Source organism: Mixophyes fleayi, chromosome 6, assembly GCF_038048845.1.
Source record: "Mixophyes fleayi isolate aMixFle1 chromosome 6, aMixFle1.hap1, whole genome shotgun sequence".
In the NCBI taxonomy this organism is placed as follows: Eukaryota; Metazoa; Chordata; class Amphibia; order Anura; family Limnodynastidae; genus Mixophyes; species Mixophyes fleayi.
Window position 1 is genome coordinate 117,149,532 of NC_134407.1, and position 24,872 is coordinate 117,174,403.

Below are 24,872 nucleotides of genomic sequence, written 5' to 3' on the forward strand. Positions count from 1 at the left end.
TTTTAAATGCTGGCAGAAGTTATAGTACTACAGATAATATATTTTGTATGCTTTCTCTTTCATTGTGGGTGAAATATAAGCTTGGGATGTTCTGTCTTTTATCACTTCACAATAGTCTTCAGTAGGAAGGCCAAAATCTGTTTCCCATTCTAAGTCATGTCTCCTGTGAGAGTCTGCTAATTGTCCATGAGGATATTATGAATTGACAAATCTTACCTTTGCATAAGCGAGTTTGTAAACTGATTTATTCAACGTTTGTGAACTTCAGAGTGGTGGGCATCACACAGGCGACATTTTCATGACATTTGATACAAGTGATAAATGTCTGAAAAAAAAATTGGCAAATACATATATGCTTCCCCAGTCATGAGCAACAGTGGCATGACATCAAGGTATAGTTCTATAGGGTCTCTGTAGTACCAATTGCTCTAGGAGCTATTGCTTGTTCTGATATAGTGCTGAGACCACCTGAACTGAGGGGAGAGGTACCGCCACAACTAACACTCGCTGAATGTGCAGGTAGTCTGTGATGCAAACATAATGATTGTTGTGGTCTTCTACCCTGGGTCATGTCATGACTCCTGTGTCCTGCGTCAGGATATGTCAGGTTTGATGATGGGTAAATGCTGGAGGGATGGCACTGGGTATATACAACTAGCATTGTGATATGTATGCAAATGTCTATTTATGCGTAACATGTATAAATTGCATATTCAAAATAGGAATTAAGATTAAACTTTTGTGTCATCATTCCAGGGGGTTCTGTTGAATCGGCAGACTCGTGAACAACATAAATATAATGAGCACCACATAGCCACTAGTGGTGTGATAGAAGGTACCTTGAACAACAGGTTCAGGTGCCTTGACAAATCTGGTGGTGTTTTCTTCTTTATTCTCTGGCCAAGGTCTCTGATATTGTGTTGGTTTGCTGTCTGTTACAAAATCTGGCTTTACAACAACTTAGCCCTATGGTTATTGCAACAGACAGCGAAGATGCTGGAGGCGACATGCAAACTGAAAGGGGAAGGCAGATTAGGCAGGCTCTGATTGATGAGTACTTATCATGAAAGTGCGTGTATATTTGTATATCCAGATATATGTAAAATATATAATGTATGTGTGTATATATATATATATATATATATATATATATATATATATATATATATATATATATATATATATAAATTTTTTCTTTTTTTTTAATAGAAATCAATATTTATTCATAAACCAAAAACTCTGCCAAAATTTGAATCAAATGTCTTTTTACCTGTACATAGTAAATTCATAATAACTGTGAATTATTACAAAAATATATTCAAATCAAACACATTTTTTTATTAGCAAAAATATAAAAATAACATGAGATAGTTTTTGTGTTTATGGTTGAAATAAACATAGATGATATCATCTCACAGAATATATTATAAAAATATATGCATTCAACAACACATAACCATAGATAGGAGTTTAGAATGTAAAATAGATTTTCCATGACCATATATACCATCATATAGCTGCCACAAAGATTGAAAAGGAGTGCATGTTGGCACACATTTGTATATTAAACATTGCACACAATATTCATTATTATTTGTCTCTTTCTTTTAGCCATCAAGGCTTCTACCTCACACAATGTCCTCTATCTCATCCGTCTCTGGGATGCATACTACGTCTTATTAGTGTGTTTGGGCCTAAACTAGCAGGGGTGTTACTAATACTGGTTTCCCCAGAACTAGAAGGTATGGATATGTGTGACATAAGTGTTGCATTTGACCACTCATTACGATTACATTTCTATTGATGTCTCTTAAGGTCCCAATAATAGACTTGAAAATGGCATGTACCTGGACCTTATTCACATTGCATAATTCAAAAGCATTGGATACACAACTTAACACACTGTTACTAATATGCTGTTTTCTAGTACCATATTTCAACTGGTCTATTATTTGGCCCATTTCATGGGATTGACTGTCCATGTACTCCTTTTGCCTCACTTGAAAGGCACCTACGGAATGTGTCATTTAAATGACTGGGTCTGGCTTGGGCTTATCAATAATGTGCTGCAGTGGTGGCTGCCGTGGTGTGGGCGCTTGTTCTTGCACAGATGTTTGATAGATGACATCATATTGTCAAGAAACTAGGTGGGACTATTGGATTCTTTGTGGTCTGCGTGGTTTGATTTCACCCACCATGGAGGCATGGAGTCTAATGATATGAAGGTGTTTGCCAGGGACCCCCGCAATGAGGTTTGGGATTTGCTGCTTCACACTGCAGGTCGTGGTTCTACTGGATGGGGTACCAAGCGAGATCGACAGGAGAGGGAGATTCACCAACCAGTGAAGAGGAGGAGGGCACTGGATGTCAGGATCAATAGAGGTTCAGATGCAGGATACCAGGATTAGCTTAGAAGCATATGATGTTAGATACCAGGAACAGTAGATTCAGATACAGGATAGGGAGCCAAACAATCCAGCAACTACACAGGTTACAGGACTTGAAGATCTGGAACACTCTGGTCTGTCCAGGTAACTTAAATAGTTGGGGCAATGAGGGGGAGTGATACTAATCAGCCTATAACTGAATACCAAAGCTAATTGAAGACCAATCTAAGCTGGCCCCTGCCGTTGGAGAGGACGCTGCGCATCAGGGCCTTGAGACCCGGTGGAGGAGGCCAGGTAAGCGCGCTAGACCCCAGTCCGTGACAGATATAAGTTCAAAGTGATTAATGGCTCCTACTTTTTCATCAGGTTCTTTCACTTCAGAGCGCAGCTGCATGTATGCCTTTGAACCAGCTCTTGGGGAAGAATTTGGCATAACTCATCTTGTCCTTGCTACTGCCTTCCACAACTCAGCCAGTTTATCTTTTAAATGTCCTTTTATGTCTGAGAACCTCTTCCTACAGTGCATTTCGGACAGTTTTAAGAGGCCCACTGCATTAACCTTCTGACACAGAGGCACATAGATGCTTCTTCTACCTCACAGGGGTCTTGGCCTGCTATGACCAGCATCTGGTCATAGCAGGGCACAGTTGCTGAAACTAATACAGTTTTTGTCATGGAAATTTAGACTGTAAGCCCCAATGGGGCAGGGACTGATGTGAGTTCTCTGTGCAGCGCTGCGGAATTAGTGGCGCTATATAAATAAATGGTGATGATGAGAAAACTGCACCCTGATTTTGACTTCTGGACCTGGCTCCCCTCTCCTTTCTCCTCTAATTCCTCCTATGCCCCTTCCTGCACTACGTGTTTTCCTTGCCTAGTCTTCTCCTGTCCACTCTCCTCTCATTCTCCAATACAAAAACAACACTACACTTAAAGGCTAACACAAATAGTACTCGCAAACAAAACGGGCAGCAACAACAACAAAAACACAATAAAGAACACACAGCAATAAGAAAAAAGCAAACAAGACATCTATCAGAAATTGATTTGAAAGGTTTGACGTAGGAGTTTCATAACCGCCGTATAATACACGACCTATTTTGAGTTACCAAAGCGCTAGGAATTGTTGACGATGTGCGGCGAATTATACCCATCTCCCAAAGCCATTTGATACATTTACCCTACAGTATGTGATCTGCTGGAATTTACAAAAAATTGGATTTGATAAAGGATATTTTTGTTGAATATTGGTTAACGAAGCAGAATGTCCTTTTTCAAAGAGATTGTATATACATTTGATTCCAGATAGGATCCAGAAGTCATAGAGTCTAGGGTAATTCCTGGAGGAAAGGCTGGGTTATGTCATATAGGTGAAATGGGTTATGAGAGATAGAATATGGGACTTGTATTTAGTTAAATTCAAAGGGCAAGTTTAATGTTTGGAAACCAATTTAGATTGATATGTTTACATGGTTTAGGGAGGTTCTAGAGAGACGAGGGAGAGGTGAGAGCTAATAAATTAGTTTTTAAGTGTAGCCATGTTGTTGTGTTAGTGGGGACATGTTACAACAATCTGCATTAAGTCTGAAGTCCAGTTATATACTTTAGCAGAAGAAAAACCTTTACCTATCCCCCCTATTAGATTTTTTGAGGATAATTTGATTTATCCCTGGGGCTCTCCTTTTCCACATTGATTTCATTATACTATTCCTGGTGTGAACAAATTGTGCCAACAATATATAGACAAGACTATATATAGAAATCGATTATTCAGGAAAAGGTATTTTTCAATAATATGGAGCATCATGCATGTAAGACAATTGCATTTATTGAAGGCATCTTTTAGTGATCATGTCTTTATGTATGACATTTTTTACAGAAAATAATTTAGTCATAATACGTAATTATTTTTTAATTGTTCTTGTTTAATTGTTTAAGTTGCTTTGTTGTTCATGTCTCCCTCTGTACTCTCCTGCATGCTGCTGAACCCCTGATAGGCCTTATTGCACAGACCTGCCTTTGCACAATAACTCCGTCTTGGTCCTGATGGGGAGATCTTGATCATCAGCGCCAGCATAATGCAATTGTTGTATGGCACATAAAAGATTCAAGATCCTTGTCAAAGGCTTCTTTATAGGTTGCTGATGTCATTTTGTTTTGTTATATTATTTTTTGTTTTTGTAACCATCAGCGTTCGATTGCTAATATGCTTTCATTTTGTGTAATGAATGTAGGAGGTTTGAAGTATATATGTTCCACTGTGTACTTATGGACGTATTTCTGTAATTTCAGGTTTGTGACCAACTCTTTGTGATGTGTTTCTTCCCCATATTTTAACATCCTTTCCTTACCATCCTTTTTTTTTGTACCCTTTGAAATTTGCAAAAATAATAATTTTCAGATAAAAAAAGAAATCCTCGTCACAAAGATCTTTCAAAAATATGATCATCCAATTTTGCAAATGTTGTTCACCCGGTATTTAAACAAAGTGAGTAAGTTAAACTATCATATTTTGGCAATCTCTTTTCTGTGCATGCTCAATGTATCAAGTTCATCAGAATTAGGCAGGATTTAAGCAAAGTCCCATCGGAGCCTCATGTGATGCGACTTCACGGGATACATATTGCATATTCATACTGAGTACCCGGAAATGCATACAGATGCACATCACGTGTGGTTCCAATGTGACATTGCTGAGAATTGAATCCCTCCATTAGTGTTCTCTGTGTACAAATCATTCAGTGAAAAGATTGCTTGTGGAAAGAGCATTTGTTTAAAAAAAGGATGTCAGTGGTTTTCATGCATGTTTGTCACTCTGCAAGATCATAGTCATTTGCTTATTTTAAAAAAACAAGTTTTAGTATTGTCTGCATTTATAATCCAGGCTTGGCATGGTAATCCATTTTTGCCGAATTGCTGCATTGAAGTCAGTTATCAGGATGTACTTTGACCATTTCACCCTAAATAAAAAGCCTTTGATCTGTGTTTAGAGCAGGTCCTGTGTCCTGTGCTCTGTGCTTCTAAGGGCATAGTTATTTCCCCAATATTCCCAAGTGTTTAAAATTTTTTAAAAAAGTTATAAAAAAAAATACAAAAAAATAATTAAAAAAAAAATTAATTAAAACAAAATTTGCAAAACCAACCCTGCAGTATAAGCCCATTGGTACTGCAATATTACCAAGTTCACACATTCAGCAGTATCTTGTGCTACATATAATGGAGAGCAAAAATTTGGAGGATAAAGTAGGGAAAGATCAAGACCCACTTCCTCCTAATGCTGAAGCTGCTGCCACTAGTCATTACATAGACGATGAAATGCCATCAACGTCGTCTTCCAAGCCCGATGCCCAATCCCCTAGTACAGGGCATGTAAAATCCAAAAAGCCCAAGTTCTCTAAAAATAGCAAAAAGAGAAACTTAAAATCATCTGAGGAGAAACGTAAAGTTGGCAATATGCCATTTACGACACGTAGTGGCAAGGAACGGCTTAGGCCCTGGCCCGTGTTCATGACTAGTGGTCCAGCTTCACCCAAGGATCTTAGCCCTCCTCCTCCCCCCCCCTACAAAAAATTGAAGAGAGTTATGCTGTCAGCAACAAAACAGCAAACAACTCTGCCTTCTAAAGAGAAATTATCACAAATCCTCAAGGCGAGTCCAAGGGTGTTGGTGGTTGTCAAGCCTGACCTTCCCATCACTGTACGGGAAGAGGTGGTTCGGGAGGAGGCTATTGATGATGTAGCTGGCGCTGTGGAGGAACTTGATGATGAGGATGGTGATGTGGTTATTGTAAATGAGGCACCAGGGGGGGAAACAGCTGATGTCCATGGGATGAAAAAGCCCATCGTCATGCCTGGTCAGAAAACCAAAAAATGCACCTCTTCGGTCTGGAGTTATTTTTATCCAAATCCGGACAACCAATGTATGGCCATATGTAGCTTATGTAAAGCTCAAATAAGCAGGGGTAAGGATCTTGCCCACCTAGGGACATCCTCCCTTATACGTCACCTGAATAACCTTCATAGTTCAGTGGTTAGTTCAGGAACTGGGGCTAGGACCGTCATCGGTACAGGGACACCTAAATCCCGTGGTCCAGTTGGATACACACCAGCAACACCCTCCTCGTCAACTTCCTCCACAATCTCCATCAGATTCAGTCCTGCAGCCCAAGTCAGCAGCCAGACTGAGTCCTCCTCAATACGGGATTCATCCGAGGAATCCTGCAGCGGTACGCCTACTACTGCCACTGCTGCTGTTGCTGCTGGTAGTCGGTCATCTTCCCAGAGGGGAAGACGTAAGACCGCTAAGTCTTTCACAAAACAATTGACTGTCCAACAGTCGTTTGCCATGACCACAAAATACGATAGTAGTCACCCTATTGCAAAGCGTATAACTGCGGCTGTAACTGCAATGTTGGTGTTAGACGTGCGCCCGGTGTCCACCATCAGTGGAGTGGGATTTAGAGGGTGGATGGAGGTATTGTGTCCCCGGTACCAAATCCCATCGATATTCCACTTCACTAGGCAGGCGATACCAAAAATGTACAGAGAAGTACGATCAAGTGTCCTCAGTGCTCTAAAAAATGAGGTTGTACCCACTGTCCACTTAACCACAGACATGTGGACAAGTGGTTCTGGGCAAATGAAGGACTATATGACTGTGACAGCCCACTGGGTAGATGCATCCTCTTCCGCAGCAACAGCAACAACTGCATCAGTAGCAGCATCTACAAAATGGCTGCTCGTGCAAAGGCAGGCAACATTGTGTATTACAGGCTTTAATAAGAGGCACAACGCTGACAACATATTAGAGAAACTGAGGGAAATTATCTCCTAGTGGCTTACCCCACTTAGACTCTCATGGGGATTTGTGGTGTCAGACAATGCCAGTAACATTGTGCGGGCATTAAATATGGGCAATTTCCAGCACGTCCCATGTTTTGCCTACACCATTAATTTGGTGGTGCAGCATTACCTCAAGAGTCACAGGGGTGTGCAGGAGATGCTTGCGGTGGGCCGCAAAAATTGCTGGACACTTTCGGCATTCAGCCAGTGCCTACCGCAGACTAGAGGCACATCAAAAAAGCATGAACCTGCCCTGCCATCACCTCAAACAAGAGGTTGTGACGCGCTGGAACTCCACCCTCTATATGCTGCAGAGGATGGAGGAGCAGCAAAAGGCCATTCAGGCCTACACAGCCACCTACGACATAGGCAAAGGAGTGGGGATGCGCCTGAGTCAAGCGCAGTGGAGACTGATTTCCGTGTTGTGCAAGGTTCTCCAGCCGTTTGAACTTGCCACACGAGAAGTCAGTTCCGACACTGCCAGCTTGAGTCAGGTCATTCCCCTGATCAGGCTGTTGCAGAAGCAGCTGGAGAAAGTGAGGGAGGAGCTGGTAAACCATTGCGATTACACCAAGCATGTAGCTCTTGTGGATGTAGCCCTTCGTACGCTTTGCCAGAATCCGAGGGTGGTCACTCTTTTAAAGTCAGAGGAATACATTCTGGCCACCGTACTTGATCCTCGGTTTAAAGCGTATGTTGTGTCTCTGTTTCCGGCGGACACAAGTCTACAGCGGTGCAAAGACCTTCTGGTCAGGAGATTGTCCTCTGAAGAGGACCGTGACATGCTAACAGCTCCACCCTCATTTTCTTCCACATCTATGGCTGCGAGGAAAAAGCTCAGTTTTCCTAAAAGAGCCGCTGGCGGGGATGCTGATAACATCTGGTCCGGACTGAAGGACCTGCCAACCATTGCAGACATGTCTACTGTCGCTGCATTGGATGCTGTCACAATTAAAAAAATGGTGGAGGATTATTTTGCTGACACCATCCAAATAGACATGTCAGACAGTCCATATTGTTACTGGCAGGAAAAAAAGGCAGTTTGGAAGCCCCTGTACAAACTGGCTCTATTTTACCTGAGTTGTCCCCCCTCCAGTGTGTACTTGGAAAGAGTTTTTAGTGCAGCGGGGAACCTGGTCAGTGAGCGGCGAAGGAGGTTGCTTCCTCACAACGTTGAAAAAATTATGTTTATAAAAATGAATAATCAATTCCTCAATGAAGTACAGCACTGCCCTCCAGATAGTACAGAGGGACCTGTGGTTGTGGAGTCCAGCGGGGACGAATTGATAATGTGTGAGGAGGAGGAAGTACACACTGTAGGGGGAGAGGAATCAGAGGTTGAGGATGAGGATGACATCTTTCCTCAGTAGAGCCTGTTTAGTTTGTACAGGGAGAGATGAATTGTTTTTTTGGTGTGGGGGCCCAAACAAACCAATCATTTCAGCCACAGTTGTTTGGTAGGCCCTGTCGCTGAAATGATTGGTTTGTTAAAGTGTGCATGTCCTATTTCAACAACATAAGGGTGGGTGGGAGGGCCCAAGGACAATTTCATCTTGCAACTCTTTTTTTGGCATTATGTGACCATTCAACAGTCGTTTGCCATGTTCAAAAAGTAAAAGAAAATGTCAACAAATTCAAAAAATTTAATCAAAAGTTAAATGCCCTGTCATTATTTAAAACAAGAGGTATTGACGTGCTAGAATTAGTGTAGTGTTAATATGTTATAAACACTACACTTGGAACTTGGAGGAGGTATTGTGGCCCCGGTACCAAATTTAGTACCGGCGCCACCCCACTACGCAGTCCAGATACTTGTTTGGTGGAATTCTGACCAGTTGAGGGTGTATTTATTATATTGTGGCCCCGGTATCAAATTGGGTACTGGGGCCACCCCACTACGCAGTCCAGAATTTTTTTTTGGGGAATTAAGAGCCGTGGAGGGTTTTTTATTAATTGTATTGTGGTGACCACTCCTCTACACAGTCCAGGTACATTATTTTGTGCGAATCATACAAGTTGATGGTTTTCTTATTATATTGTGGTGACCACTCCTCTACGCAGTCCAGATACATTTATTGGTGCGAATCATACAAGTTGATGGTTTTCTTATTATATTGTGGTGACCACTCCACTACGCAGTCCAGAAAGATACCTCGTTGCAACGTTTTGGACTAAAAACTATATTGTGAGGTGTTCACAATACACTGTAAATTAGTGGAAATGCTTGTTATTGAATGTTATTGAGGTTAATAATAGCGTAGGAGTGAAAATAAGCCCAAAAACTTGATTTTTGAACTTTTTATGCTTTTTTCAAAAAAAATCCGAATCCAAAACCTTAAATCCGAACCAAAACCTTTCGGCAGGTGTTTTGCGAAACAAATCCGAACCCAAAACATCACGAAAATCCGAATCCAAAACACAAAACACGAGACACCAAAAGTCGTCGGTGCACATCCCTAATTAATAATCACTTTAATGGTGCAAGTTAGCAGGATTGAGCTCCCACATAATGTGATAGCTAGCTTCTAGGCTGGTGAGCACAGGAGAAGTGAGACAGAAAAAATGCTACTACGCTCAAAAAATAAAATTAATTGGGAGTGTGATCCTGAAATAGTAAAAATCACATGTAAGAAACTTTTTTGTATATTGCTCTTTAATTTAGTTCTTCCTTTTTGCAGTGGAACAACACAACTCTACAGGTGTTGAGTAGGATACTGCATTGTTCAAATTGACTTCATAGAATCAGAAGACTTATGTTCACTGCAGTTGGTGTAGGTAAGTAGTCTACTGTTTATTTTAATTATATATACTTTTATGCTGGCTTTTTGATCTGTTTTGACGACCATGATGATGGACCATATATGAAAAAATTATTTTCTTGCAATGTTTGATTATTTAACATCACTGTTTTTGGAGATATTGGACAGATCAGATTTGCGGGCAAACTTTTACCAAAACCTCAATTTAACTTGATATATTCTTAATAAAGCAATTCAATGTATCTATGTTTACATACTGATATTGGTGATACCATAATCCTTTGTGAAATCTGCTTTTCCTACTGATTGAACAATTACAAATTGTTTCTCAAATTTTGTTAGCACCAATGTGACTTACTGAGGGATTATTCAAGTATGATAATCACAGCTTGTGTCCAGTCTTCTTTATTTGGCAGCTTTGACATACGTGGAATGTCTACATTTTACTATTCCAGGATTGGTAAAATTATCCTTGACTAAACAATGATTTGGCAACCAAAGCAACTGGAACACCTTGGCTAAAGCAGATATAGCTAAAAGTGGACCTGACATTCAAGCATAAAACTATATTGGCTTACTTTAGAAGTCTCTGGAGACCCCAGAGGGGAAGTCAAGTGCTGGAGGGGCACACTGAAAATTGTTTTACTATGGCCCCGCTCCTGAGGCAAAATGCTGTAATATCATCATGTGGGGGGCATGGCAACAATGTTGCAACTTATCAAGAATCACATCATTGTGGCCCCGTCCCGTCCTCTTCACAACGAAGTGAATAGGATCCGGGAGAAAGGCCTAGGGGTTCCTAAGAACTATTTGAAATTCGTGAGTCTTCCAGAGCAGGCAAGTATGCATAAAATGTATATTTGTTTATAAAGGGAGCATCCACCATCAGTTGTTTTTTATTTATAGGTTTGTATGTGTTCTCCTACTTATTTCAATAAATCAGAGCCGTAACTAGACATTTTAGTGTCGTGGTTGAAACAGAACACTTGTGCCCCCCTGCCTTTCCCCACAATGTACTTTTATGGGACTAGGTGCTGCCTTTCAGCGGTAAAGCATCGTCAGTGTCTTATGCTCCGTTGCTGCTTAGACGGATCCTGGAATATTGGGGTCCTGTTTGGAGAAGATTGTTATTACTCAACTCCTTGAAAGTTGAGCAGTGAGTGAAGTATCTAGGCCTCCCTCCCCACAACCAGACATACATTAAATCAGTAGCTTTTACTGTTTAAAAACAGCCCTCCTTCCACCCAATCAGCTCCAGAATTGAATTAATAGTATTTTCAGTTCATGTCTATTTCACTCCATATAGTCCCAACATCAAATTAATAGCACCCACGTTTAATAAATAAGCCTTCCCCCAACCAGTTTCGACATTAAATTAATAACATTCCCATTTAATAAACAGACATACCCAATGCATCAGCCCATACATGAAATTCGTAACATTCCCATCGAATTAATAGACCTACATCCAGGGCCGGTGCTAGGGTCCACGACGCCATAGGCACTTTTAAAAAAGCGGCGCCCCCCCCCCCGCAAAAATCGCCGCCCTCCTCCCTCCTCTCCTTAACTTGTCTCACCACCGCCGCCTCTCTGCTCCGTCTCCTGCCCTCCACTTACTAGTGTCTGTGAGTGGAGGGCAGGAGACGGAGCAGAGAGGCTGCGGTGGTGACAAAATAGCCTCTCCCTCTCCCCATGCATCTGAATGCTGTGCGGCGGCCGTGACAGGTATGGTCAGCGGTCGCCGCACAGTTTTAAAGTCTTTTAGAATTCTGTGGCGCCCTCCAGAGCCCAGCGCCCTAGGCAAGTGCCTAACCTTGCCTAATGGGAGCGCCGGGCCTGCCTACATCATCCTTCATCAGCTCCCACCATTAAATTAATAGCATCTCCATTTTATTCAAATTATTCCTCACCATACCCAACATTAAATTAGCCTCCATATTTAACAATTAGACTCTCACCAGCCCCGACATAAAATTATTAACATTTCCATTTAATACAAATGCCTATTTTCCACCAGCCCCACAATCAAATCAAGGTTTGCTAATGTCCCTATATTTTATGGTAATTATTATTATATAATTAATATATTCTCTTCTATCCAGACCCCCTATTCACTCTAGACACCTTCCTCACCAGACCCCTCACTCCTCCTGTCCAGACCGCCCATTCACTCCAGAATCCCTCCACACCAGATCCCTCACCCCTTTTCTCCAGTCACCCTCCTCACCAGACCCCTCACTTGTTCTCTCCAGACCCTCCCTTCACTACAGACACCTTCCTCTCCAGCCCTTCTTTCTATCCTCTCCAGCCCCCCCTTTTCACCAGCACTAATATTTCACTTACCTTAGCTTCTCTACTTGTTTCTGTCATCTCTTTCCTGTGTCCTTCTTCCTTCTGTGCTGGCTCCTCGTCGCCTTTGTTCTGACAGCGTCCTAACGTCATTAGGACACTGCAGGAGCAGCGAGCCGGCACCCTCGTCCTTGCACTGGCCAGTAGCTGTCTTTCAATGGGCAAAGTAGTCCTGTGGTGCTGCCACCGCAGGACTAGATTGCCACTTCATTGGTGGGGATGTGATATGCAATGGGCAGGTGGGTGTTGCACCCCCACTAGGCCTTGCACCCTGGGCGGTTGCACCACCCACACCGCCCTCACTATGGCTCTGAAAATAAGCAAAACTGTAGGCAAAAACAGTGTATTTATTGCAATGACTTTGGAAATGACACTAAACTGCTTTCTGCACACAATTGTATCCAAGGCAGAGCTGTGTTGTATGACAGGGCAACGCATATAAATAATTATGCCTGATGATATAACTGCCTGAAAAGCACGTAAGGGAGATAGCAATTCATAAATAAAAGTAATAACATTCAAAAGTAATCAAATAAAGGTTTTCCAAGGAAAATCATCTTAAATATATGATCACTTTTTTTATATTACTACTTATATAAATTTACTATGAAGCCACTTGATTGTTACGAACGCCCAGCCTGTCCCAGATAGAGCAATCTGAACAGCTGGCCATGACTGGCGTCACCTTAGTCACTTATCATTGTATACACCTTTTCTGCCACCATGAAGGATTTATTATGGTGTCCTTACATACACGAGAACCACTTGTTAATGTTTCACACTCAAATTACATACACATGTAGCATGAGACTCCCTGGGCATCGTAAGTTCACAAAGAATCACGGAGAACATGCTAGAATAAATTTATTTAATCTGAAAAAGGTTTCTAAGGCTTAATTACAAATATTAATAACCAGACTTACAGTATATTGCACAAGTAAGTTTCAGAAAATAAAATAGGAAATAAAATCAGAATTACTACTTACTAGTTAAGACCTGGTTTGTAAAGGAACACAAGTGAGAAGGATGAGACATTTCATTCTTGATAGACCCCTCACGAAAATGCACACGTTATTGTCTAAGTCAGAAGATTTAAAAACTTTTTGCCACATAGCTATCACTCCCCACCTTTGGAGTTTAACTGTCAATAAGGATAGATTGATTTCCCAAATGTCACAGGGCTTTCAAATGGAGCTAGGGATGTTCTGAGATCGGAATGATCACAGGTCCTGATTTTCCACCTTTGCTCGTTCTGCTTGACTGGTTTACAACTTTGGGGCTTCAAACTCCTCCAAGATCCTATCTCTCCCTGGTCTGACTATTTCAACAGATTAATGACATTTGCATAAATTCAAACTCATGTCATCTAACAAAGCACACATTGAGGTTACATTACAAGATTACATACAATATACATTGTCATACATGAATTCAACAGAAAATAGCAATCCGTCATTAGATATACTACATAATCATCACATTGATGAAGAACACTTAACTGAAGCAGATTATGATGAATTTAATTTCAATCTAATAGTCCTATTCCTTGCCCTAACATTAATCCAAATGGTAAAACTGAAATCTATTCAAGCTTTTTCTCATAGACTTAACATTAGCCAAATCACTAATCTAAGCATACACTAAACCTAGCTTAGTTTCTAACACACACCACTTCAAAAGCATTTTTACCAAAGGGGCAAGTCTTGCATTGCTCTCTTTACAAAATTTGATCAATCGTTCAAAAGCTAAATAGGGAATGCCTAATTTGCTCTGGGCCCACAATTATCTTTATATGGCCCTGGTAACAGGTCAACTTAGAGCAGGTATGACAAACTTGGGTTTTGGAGCTTGATGTGGTCTTCTATTTACTAGTTTGCACCTGCAGGCTATTTGCCCGCACTGATCAGTGGAGAATGTACCCTGAATTAACCATCAAAGACCCTCTCCCCAAGTCAACATTTTAGTGGGCTACCTATATCGTGGGCCTCCAGTTCTGTGAACATCCGAACATATGTATGTGAAGTTCATGAATGATGTCAACAAGACCCACCCATTCAGGCCTAATGACGCAATTAGAAGCCTAATGCCCAAAGTTTCATACTATTTCACCTGCTATAAAATGCACTGCACAAACCTCAGAGATGTTCAACTTCTTTGCAATGGTCTCGTAGATTCCCCTGTAATATCTGACTTACTTAAAATGCTCTTTCATCTTCATTATGGCCCTTTAGTTTGTTTGTTTTTATGTTTACTTTAGGTCTCTGGATTTGTAATTATGTTATTTGAATTTGATACCCTATCAATACTTTTATATAGATACAAAAAAATGACTTCAGTCTATTTCAACGAAATGTGAAAAATGTCTTGGGGGCAAAATCTTTATTCAAGTATGTCATCCTCATTGCCCCTACTCCTGTCTGACTGCAATCCTCAATGCCCTGTTCCTTGTCCCCACCAGCCCCCCTGTAATATATTTATGCATATTATTTTCTATTGGGTTGAAGCCAATGTTCCTTTCCTGTTGATTTTCTGTCTTTCTCCCATATGTTTTGAAGTCTTCTTGTAGGTTCTGAATAGGCAACATGCTTGACACTCCATTATTATATTAAAGTTTACAGTTTTCATTATAATACACTTGTGCAAAAGATTTTTTTTTAGTCACTAAGTTGGCGTTATCTATATCTTGCTTCATGGGGGATAATTAAGCTAAGAATTACCTATAAAATCTGTCTCACAGATCAACCCTTTGCACACTCTTAGGTTGTGCAAAATGTTTTTTTCTATATTTTGATATCTATTGGAAGCCTACCATTTTGAAAATATTCTTGACAACCTATAACATTTGATTGCAAAATTGTATATCCTCAGTCTTTTTACAGACAGTATGCAATTATTAAATTGTAAAATGTACACTCAATTAAATAAATCAGGCTGCCCTATTTTAAAGAGCATCCTTGTAACTTGCCATACATATGTATAAATAGTATAAACAAATCAATAGATCATAAATTGTCTTTGCTAAAGACATATGTGGCTTTGCAGGAATTACATGAATGTGCAGGATTTCTGGACATGGACTGTGCCCCTGTTTGTCTTGTGTAGTATAGATTATAATTATTGCTCTGCTCGTTCCGCTCTTTCCTTTCCCCCTCACCCTGACCCTTAGTTACCTCATGCCAGGCTGCACCACAATCCAGTCCTGACATGGACTGTCCTGTCCTTGCTCCTGTTTCACATACAGTACTCCTCCCACTATACAAAAGAGGTGTGATTACTCACACTTCCTTAAAATGCTTACAGTTGATAGCATACCCAATAGATATTAGTCTTAACCTTAACTCCTAATTAATATGAGAAAAGACTCCACACCAACTTGTTAACAAATAAATCTTATTTATTTAAATTAAACTGTAACTGCTGTGGTGACGGGAGAACACTGTACATGACCTTGCGCACACTGTTTCTTAAACTTAATGAGACATCTGTCCCCAGGCATCCCAAAACCCACACCCCTCTGGGCTAATTGTAAATAGAGATGCTTGGAATCGGTTCCCCGAACCGAGTCCTGAACCCGAACACTGCAGATCCGCGTACAGAGCCGAGCCGGCCCGGTATTTTAGTGTGCCCTTGGAATTGAAAATGAGGCAAAACGTCATTGTTACGACATCGGAATTTGCAAGTTTTGGATTCTATAAATACCGCCCTCCACGGCGATGCAGCGCCATTTCACAGAGGGACACAGAAAGGGTAGCACAGTTCTTGGCAGTCTCTAGTGCAGTTGGACAGTGTCATAGGTAGAAAAGATGGAGAAGGAGTAGCAGTGTTCTTCAAAGTATCCAGTGACATTCAGGAGAGCTCCATTGCTATTTGTCATTGCTGAAATAGAAATAGGGCTGGCAGGCTTGTTCTTCTGAATTTGCAGTCAAATTGTACTGTGTTATTAAAATGGATTCACAGCAGTACACAGAAATGCAGGAGCACCAAGCAGCTGCTGGCACCAGTCATGATGATCGTAATCCCTCTGAGTCATCTGGCAAAACCTTTGTTAAAGTGCATAGTGTTTGTAAGTCATGGAAACAAAAAAGTAAATAAACACTTTTCACCTTGGTCAAGAAAAAAAAGACCTGTAATCCAGGCACGGTTATCTGCAGAAAAAAATAAAATTGCCAATATGCCATTCTACACACGCAGTGGCAAGGAAAGAATGAGGCCTTCGTCTTTCAGTGAGTGCTAGTTCTGCAACTGTCACTGAGGCATCTTCTTGTTAGGTCAATCATGACCAAGCAAGACCTTGTCATTCGAACTCCAAAAGTGTTGTCCAAATACTTTTACGTGTAAAACCCGAGCTTGAAGAAAACAGTAAAGCATTAGAGGAAAATGTATGTTCATATTCAGAAATTACACAAATCCATGAGGGGAGTCTATCCAAGAGTGCTATGTGTAATACTGACCATTCTGATAGTGTACCCATAAAGAAGGCCCCTTTCAGCATTTCTGCAGATGTGTGCATGAACAGCCCAAGTGTAGCCGGTGATATACCAATTGAGGATGCCACTTTGAAATTGCAACAGGATAGGGGGATATTTGTGTAGCCAACAAGGGCGCTAATGAGGATGTTGATGAGGATGATGTTGTTTGTGTAAGTCCTGCACCAGTGGAAGCAGTTTTTGCACGTGATAAGAAGAAGGCTATTGTCATGCCTTTGCATAAGACCAAAAAAATCCACCTCTTATGTGTGGAATTATTTTTACCCAAATCCTGACAACAGTTGTCTAGCCATTTGTAGCGTATGTAAACCCACAGTCAGTCGAGGTAGGGACCTTAACCACCTTAGAACCTCCTCCATGTTACGATATTTGATGCAAGTTCATGGCAAGCTGTTGGGAAAATTGGGAACTTATGCTAAAATAATAACAACAAGTAATCCATAATCAGCTAGGTCCCTTCTGTCAGCTAGATCTCGACACCTGCAATCTACACCCAGAACACCGTCCACATCAATATCCTCAGTAGCGATCAGAGTTAGTCCTGCATCCAATTTGCTAAGGCTAGATGACTTCTCCACTATCCTTGATTCCTCAGAAGAACTCTTGAGTGTTAGTCCCGCTACTGCTGCTGCTGGGGTTGAATCTTCATCCCAGAAGCAGATCAAGAAGAAGACTACTAGTAGTTGACTGTTTAACAATCCTTTGCAAGAGGAAGCAAATATGAACGTTGTCACCCAGTTGTAAAGCGGATCACCGACACCATGGTATTAGATTTGCGTCCAATATCCACTATTAATGCAGCTGGTTTTAGACAGTTACTTGAGGTCTTGTGTCCCCGTTCTCAAATTCCATCGCGACACCATTTCACTAGGAAAGCTATATCTCCCCTCTACCAGAAGGTTCGTAAAAATGTAATTATTGGGCTACAAAATTCCATTCTACCCACTGTACACTTAACCACAGATATGTGGACAAGCGGAACTGGGCAGGGTTGGGTACACTTTACCTATTATCAGTATTCCGACATGGAGAAGCCCTACAACTAAAATCCGAAATTATGAAAAACCGATTTGAAACTAAACAGACTTACCTTCAACCCGACGCGCTGGACATCTCCGATGAAAGCACCATGCTGACAGCAAGTGATTGCGATTGAAGAGGTGTTCTGCACTGCAGTCTGACATCATCGCGACGCAACAGAAATTTAAAGCGGCAATGCCAGGTTATGTGTTTAAACACTTAACCGTAGGGGTCCCCACATTGCAGCTTTAAATTTCTATTGACAGATGTCGCGAAGACGTCAGTCTGCAGTGCCGAAAACTTCTTCAATTGCGATCACTTGCTGTCAGCATGGTGCTTTCATTGGAGATGTCCAGCGTCGGGTAGAAGGTAAATCTGTTTAGTTTCAAATCGGTTTTTCATAATTTAGGATTTTTGTTGTAGGGCTTGTCCATGTCGGAATAGTGGTAATCGTAAAAACGATTACCAACGACTGGGCAAACTAAAGATTATATGACTGTGACAGCCCACCGGGTTAATGATTCGCCTTCACCAGCAGGAACACCAGCAGCATGTACCCAAGTACGTCACATTTTTCAGAGGCAGGCTACTCTGTATCACCGACTTCACTAAGAGGCATACAGCTGACAATCTATTAAAAAAGATAAGGGATATCATTGCTACTTGGCTTATCCCACTTGGAGTCTTCACAGGATATGTCCTTTCTGATAACGCCACCAATATTGTGAGAGCATTACAGCTGGGTGAATTACATCACATTCCCTGTTTTGCCCACACAATAAACTTGGTGGTGCAGAGCTTTTTAAAAAATGACAGGGACGTCCAGGAGATGCTGTCTGGCCCGTAAAATATCTGGACATTTCCAGCATTCGGCAACATCATGTAGGAGATTGCAGCAGCTACAAGAGCAATTTTTGCCACCAACTAAAGCAAGAGGTGATGACAAGGTGGAATTCCACCCTGTATATGCTTCTGCGAATGAAGGAACAGCAAAAAGCCATCTCCGCTTACTCCACAAGCCATGACATTGGGAAAGGAGGGGGGGATGTATTTTACTCAAGCGCAGTGAAGAATGCTTTCCGTGTTGTGCAAGGTGCTGAAACCATTCGAAGTAGTCATCTGTGAAGTGAGTTCAGAGACTGCTAGCAGCTTGAGAAACTGAAGGATGAGATTAAACAAAGCAATTACGCTAAGTATGTCGAACTTGTAGATCAAGTACTTTATTCGCTTCGCCAGGGTCCAAGAGTTAACAAAATCTTGAAATCGGATCACTACATTTTGGCGACTGTGCTTGAACCTAGGTTTAAGAGCTATGTCTTCTCTTTGTTTCCAACTGACCCAGATCTGAACAGATGCAAGGAGCTCCTGGTCAGCAAGATGACAGCTCAAGTGTTACGTGACAGGACGGTGTCTCCTCATTCAGTTTCTCACTCAACTGCAGCTAGGAAAAAATGTAGCTTTCCCAAGAGACCCAGGGATGATGCAGATGACTCAGCACAACATTTTGACATCTGGTCTGTTCTAAAGGAATTGACCAAAAAATGTGACACCTCTGCCGTAACTCCACCTGATCCTACTTGCAACATCCAAAGGATGGTGGAGGATTATTTTAACGACCGCATAGAAATAGACACATCAGACAGTCCATTTACATAGTGGGAGTTAAAAAAAGGGAATTTGGAGACCCATGTACTAACTCGCTTTGCACAGCCTATGCTGCCCAACCTCCAGTGTGTATTAGGAAAGAGTTTTCAGCACAGCCGGGAACCTTGTCAGCGATCGGCGTAGGAGGCTACTTCCTCAAAATGTGGAAAAGATGATGTTCATAAAAATGAACTTGAATTTTCACGAGGAAGGCCTTTCCCGCCAATTACATGAAAATACTGAGACTTCTGTAACAGTGGATTCCAGCAGTGATTAATTGATAATGAGTGAGGATGATGTACAAACTGATGAGGGTGAGGATGAGGCTGAGGATAATGACAACAACATCTTGCCACAGTAGAGTTCATTAACAGCACTGTTACCTTAGGTGCCTTAAGCCCACTGCTAGCTTGTTTTGTGGGGGCCCAAACAAACCAAGCACATCAGCCTCAAAAGTGGCACTGCTTGTCGATGAAGTGCTTGGTTTGTTAAAGTGTGCATGTCCTTTTTAAGAGCCAACATAAAGGTGGGAGGGAGGGCCCAAGGACAATTCCATCTTGCACCACTTTTCCTTTCAGCTACCGCTGTGTGCCAATGTTACCTACATGTGCTATGTAACACCCATTGATGATGCAGATGACTCAGCACAACATTTTGACATCATCATCTTTTCTACTGTAAAAGAATTGACCAGAATTGGTGACACCTCTGTTGTAGCTCAACTTGATCCTACTATCAACATCCAAAGAATGGTGGAGGATTATTTAAAAAAAATTTGAACGGTATAAAGACAACCGTTTTATTAACAAAAAACAACGTTGCTTGCAGAAGTAATGTAAGCATGGATGTCTAAATAGACATGTATATGTATTACCTTCCACTTTGCTGCTGTTTCATGAAGTGTTTGTTATCTGCACTTTACGTCAAAGGTACCGAACTATTATAATTTTGTGGGAATTGGGGCTGATTCGAAGCTCAGTGATGAACTTGCTTTTTGCTGTGAATTACAATGGCTCTTTTTAGTGCATTGTCTGGCACCCTGGATTGGTGTGTGTCTGATAAAAGCATGAATCCTGGGTAGAGTCAGCGCTCGTTGCCATGTATTAGCTGTAGAATTAGTACAGTTATCCAAGAAATGGGTGGAGTGATCAAATGAACCATAACTGATTTCATGATCCAAGGACAATTCCTTCTTGCACCACTTTTTTTTCTGCCACTGCTGTGTGCCAATGGTTCCTAGATGTGCTAGGAACTGCCGTGTGTTTCAGTCACTGCTCTGTTGCTTAGCATCCAGCCAGGTCGCTGCAGTCTTTGTTTGAAAGTGTATGGAAATAATATTGTGACCAGTGAGGTGGTCATAATTTACTGCAAATGACTTGAAATTAGTGTTTATTAAGGTTAATAATAATGTAGGGGGGGAAAGAAAAATTGTGTGATTCTAGATTAAAAAAATAGGGATTTTAGAAAAAAATAGAGTACTAAAACCAAAACCCGCAAGGGCGGTTTTGCCAAAACCAAAACATGAAGTTAATCCAAAGCCAAACCCAGAACACGGGGGGTCAGTGAACATTTCTAATCGTAATGCACCGCATGTCAGCCCAGATGAGCTTTATTTGCACTGAACCTAAGCCAACTCTTCAAATGGCTCGGTATCTAAACGCCTGACTAGCATAAATGTGTGCTTTAACCACTTTGCATATCCTATACAGTATTCACCTGCCACACCAGATTCCCTCCTGAACCTAGGCCTGCCGCCATACTACCCCTTAACCAATTTGCCTAACGCCTTATAACTCTCTGCTATAAAGATACCTTACCCTTCATCTATGAGGTGCACCCCATCAGTCCTGCTGGGTTCTGAAACCTAATTCCTGGGTGCTCAATGCGCCATCTACCAATTGACCGTAGATACTTGGCCACGACCGTATTCACCTTCTTACAGGCACGGTCCGCCATTATTCTGTCCGGAAAAAAAATCTCCACTCTAGCCAGGGAACTATGTCAGACCAGTGTAGGAACAATTCAGGCCAGGAAGCATACACCCATGTTAGGTTGGACAATATTGCTAGGTCCAACTCAATAGATTCGGCATTGCCGAAATTATTTCCACCCAGATGTATAACCAAAATATGGGGATCCCCACTCCCCGCTATTTTCCGGAGAGTAGTATTTTAAAACTTGGCCACTTCATTCCCCTCCAACCTAACTAAGATACCACTACTGGGCAGGGGAATGCAGCTGTATTACCAGCTGTTCGGTGGAAAGCAGCCCAATGCACAACGAGTGACCCAGGGTTCAGTTCCTCAGAAGTTCCATGCACTGTAATGTAGCAAAAACAACACCATTAAAGCACCACACAGCAGCATATCTATCCCATAGGCCATTGTACATGGAAGCCACTGCACATCCAGACACACAAGATCCACTCCAAGGAGAAGGAAAAATTTGGGAAGATAAGGAAGAAAACAAAAAGAGAAAGAGAAGAAAATTGAGAAGTAGAGCGACACAGGCGAAGGTAAAACCGTCAAAATCCAGAGAAATTCTTTTGTGCCCCTGCACCCAAGAGCAGCAAGCAACAAAGTCCTGTGTCAACCCATGAATAGGAGGATAAGAAAAGTTCAAGAGAGTAGAGAGAGCCTCACTTATCGCTGGTATGCAGTGGACTTCCATCCGCCTAACTCCTGAACATATGAGCCTGACTCCTCATCCACTTGCTCTCTTGACAGGAGAGCAGTGACCAGGGAGGGGATCAGATATTAACTCCGCCATGGTGCGACCGTGCCGTTGGGCTAAGGATGAGGCCAGAGCTCCACTTGTTCCATAGCGCTCAGGTAGATTCATATGGGAGGTGTAAAAAGAAAAGTGGTGAAGGGAATAAGAGTATGTAAACAGAGGGGGGATCATCATCATCATCATCATTGATTTATTTAGTGCCAGCAGATTCCATAGCACTTTACAGTTGAGAGCAAAGAGTAATAAAACAATACTGGGTAATCCATACATACGTAGAGGTAAGAAGGCCCTGCATGCAAGCTTACAATCTATGAGACAATTGTTTGATACACAAGGGTAAGTGCTACATCATATTGAATATTTGTCCAGCTAGAATGCAAAGGTTATAAAGTATTTAGTGGGCTGTATGCTCAGACACACAGCTATGTTGGTCAGAGGGTTGTTGTTTTGTGTTAGCTGTGTAGAGGGTGGTAGTAGGGTAACCTAGGGAGATTAAGAGGGTGGTAGAGGAATATTATAAGCTTGTCTGAAGAGGTGGGTTTTCAGAGAACGCCTTGAGGTTTGCGGCTAGAAAAAAGTCTTGTGTTGCGGGGGAAAGAATTCCGTAAAGTGGGTGCAGCCCGAAAAAAGTCCTGTAACCAAGAATGGGAGGATGTGATGCCACTAGATAGTTGATGGTTGGCAGGGTATGCTGGGGCTTGTAGTTTCACAACACCTGGAGAGACACAGATCTTGTGCTGAACAGAGGTATCGAGTTGGGAGATATTTTGAGACAAGCGAGGAGATGTATGTTGGTGCAATTTAGTTGATGGCCTTGTAGGTTAGTAGAAGAATGAAAAGAGTATTAAGGGTATGAAAACTGGGAGGGGGGGATGAAGGAAGGCGGAGGGGTTGAAAGATGAAAAGTGGAGAAATGAAAGGAAGGGGGTGGAGAAGGAGAAATGAATATAGAGTGAGGGAAAGTTAACTGAAACCGTATGAAATAAAGATCCACCTGGCTGGCCTATGCCAACATTTTTTTGTGACCTTTGTGAAATAAAATATTAATACAAACCATGATTGAAGGTGAAATAAAAAATTACCCGGCAATGATAAATAGTTACTATTTAATATAACCTATTGACAGACTGTTTTGGCTGCTGCCATGTTACTTGGAAGAGGTAGGCTCTAGTATAGGCCTAGCTAATCTGTGACTCCAGGTGTTTTAAAACTACAAGCCCCAGGATCCTTTGCCACTAGATAGTTGATGGTTGGCAGGGTATGCTGGGGCTTGTAGTTTCACAACACCTGGAGAGACACAGTCTGGCCAGATCATATGTAGTATGTAGCGTTTTTCTCCTAGTCCTCCCTTTGTTGCAGTTTTTTTACAATAATGGGATTAAAAGATGAATTACAATAATTTGTGGACAAACGTTAATTTAGAAAAGAGGAGAACCCTAATTTTATAGACCTCAAGGGGGTGCCAAATGTGTTTTCTAGTATTAAACCACTGATAAAAACACTTAGACCAAGATGTTTTCTCCGTCAGATTCTAAGACTTCATCCCTTTTTGTCTGTCCATTTTCAAATTGAATGTAATCCACAGTATCCTCTTTGCTAGTCTCTTCGGTCTGCTTGCCTTTAGCTTGCACAGTGTTCTCCTGTATAGTGTGTTACACTCAACAGTGTTATCAGCTTTTACCAGGTGTACAAAAGAAAATGAGTCAGCCTTATTTTAGCAGTAGCAATACTTCCAGCATATTCTACTCTACTTTTACAGGGAAAGCTAGGCGGAAAGGAAAGTACTGTGCATTGCCATAAGCAAACGTGTGTCCTAGCACATGCTGGATGTTCTACAAGGGGAATGAAATTCCATTTCCGTAATAAATTCAAATTGTTAAGACAGCAAATGAACAAGGAAGATTTAGGACATCTGCGTCACATCTGCAGACTTGTAAAAGTAATAAATGCAACACATTTGTTTTTATATAGGCCTAAATAATACACTCGCTAGTCTTATTATCTTATTACCAACTCGGTTATTCCAAACTTTTTTCATGTCATGATCTGCCTTTTGACTGTATAGTATTTTTTTGTTTGTTAAGAAGCACATTTCTAAATTTCTTTTACTTACACTAACCTTCAAATGTTTAGAATCGCTAAGAAATGTCTTGATTTTTGAAAGAATTGATACATTTTTTTTGTATCATAAACTGCATACTGTTGATGCCTCTCTTCATGACACAAATTATGGTACCTGAAAAGAACAAACAGAGAAAAATCCCCAAGCACACTGCTATAGCCAGCAAAAGAGCTGCCATTTCTATTTGTACATAAAAATGTAAAAGTCTCAGTTTCACACATTTGTAAGTTAAGCCACCCGCCACTACATAGAGCTTTTGCTAATAGGGTGGTCCTAAATATAAACAGTGAGAGTCTCTTATATTTGGGCCATGCATATATGTGTTTTTAAATTGAGAGCTAACTTACCAAGAGGTACCCCAGAAACCTACAAATGGCAATATAGTACCAGCGCTCCACCTCAGCTATTTTTTATGTACAAGTAGAAAGTGCAGCTCCTTTGCTGGCTATAGCAGTGTGCTGGGGGATTTTTCTCTGTTTGTTCCTTTCAGGATAACCCCACCCTTTCAAGCACCTGCCGTGAGCCTATAA

At 41.3% G+C, this 24,872-nt stretch overlaps 1 protein-coding gene across 2 annotated transcripts in view; it reads left to right on the forward strand.

The window, feature by feature from the left end:
- Window positions 1-24,872, forward strand: part of RASSF4 (Ras association domain family member 4) — a 261,966-nt gene that overhangs the window by 15,126 nt on the left and 221,968 nt on the right. The window contains exon 2 of one of the 2 annotated variants that reach the window (XM_075217178.1): window positions 9,907-10,003. The exons of the other annotated variant lie outside the window; for it this stretch is intronic. Within the exon in view, the coding sequence (XP_075073279.1) occupies window positions 9,982-10,003 (22 nt within the window). The 5' untranslated portion in view covers window positions 9,907-9,981. The remainder of the gene's footprint in view (window positions 1-9,906; window positions 10,004-24,872) is intronic. 2 annotated transcript variants of the gene reach the window in all.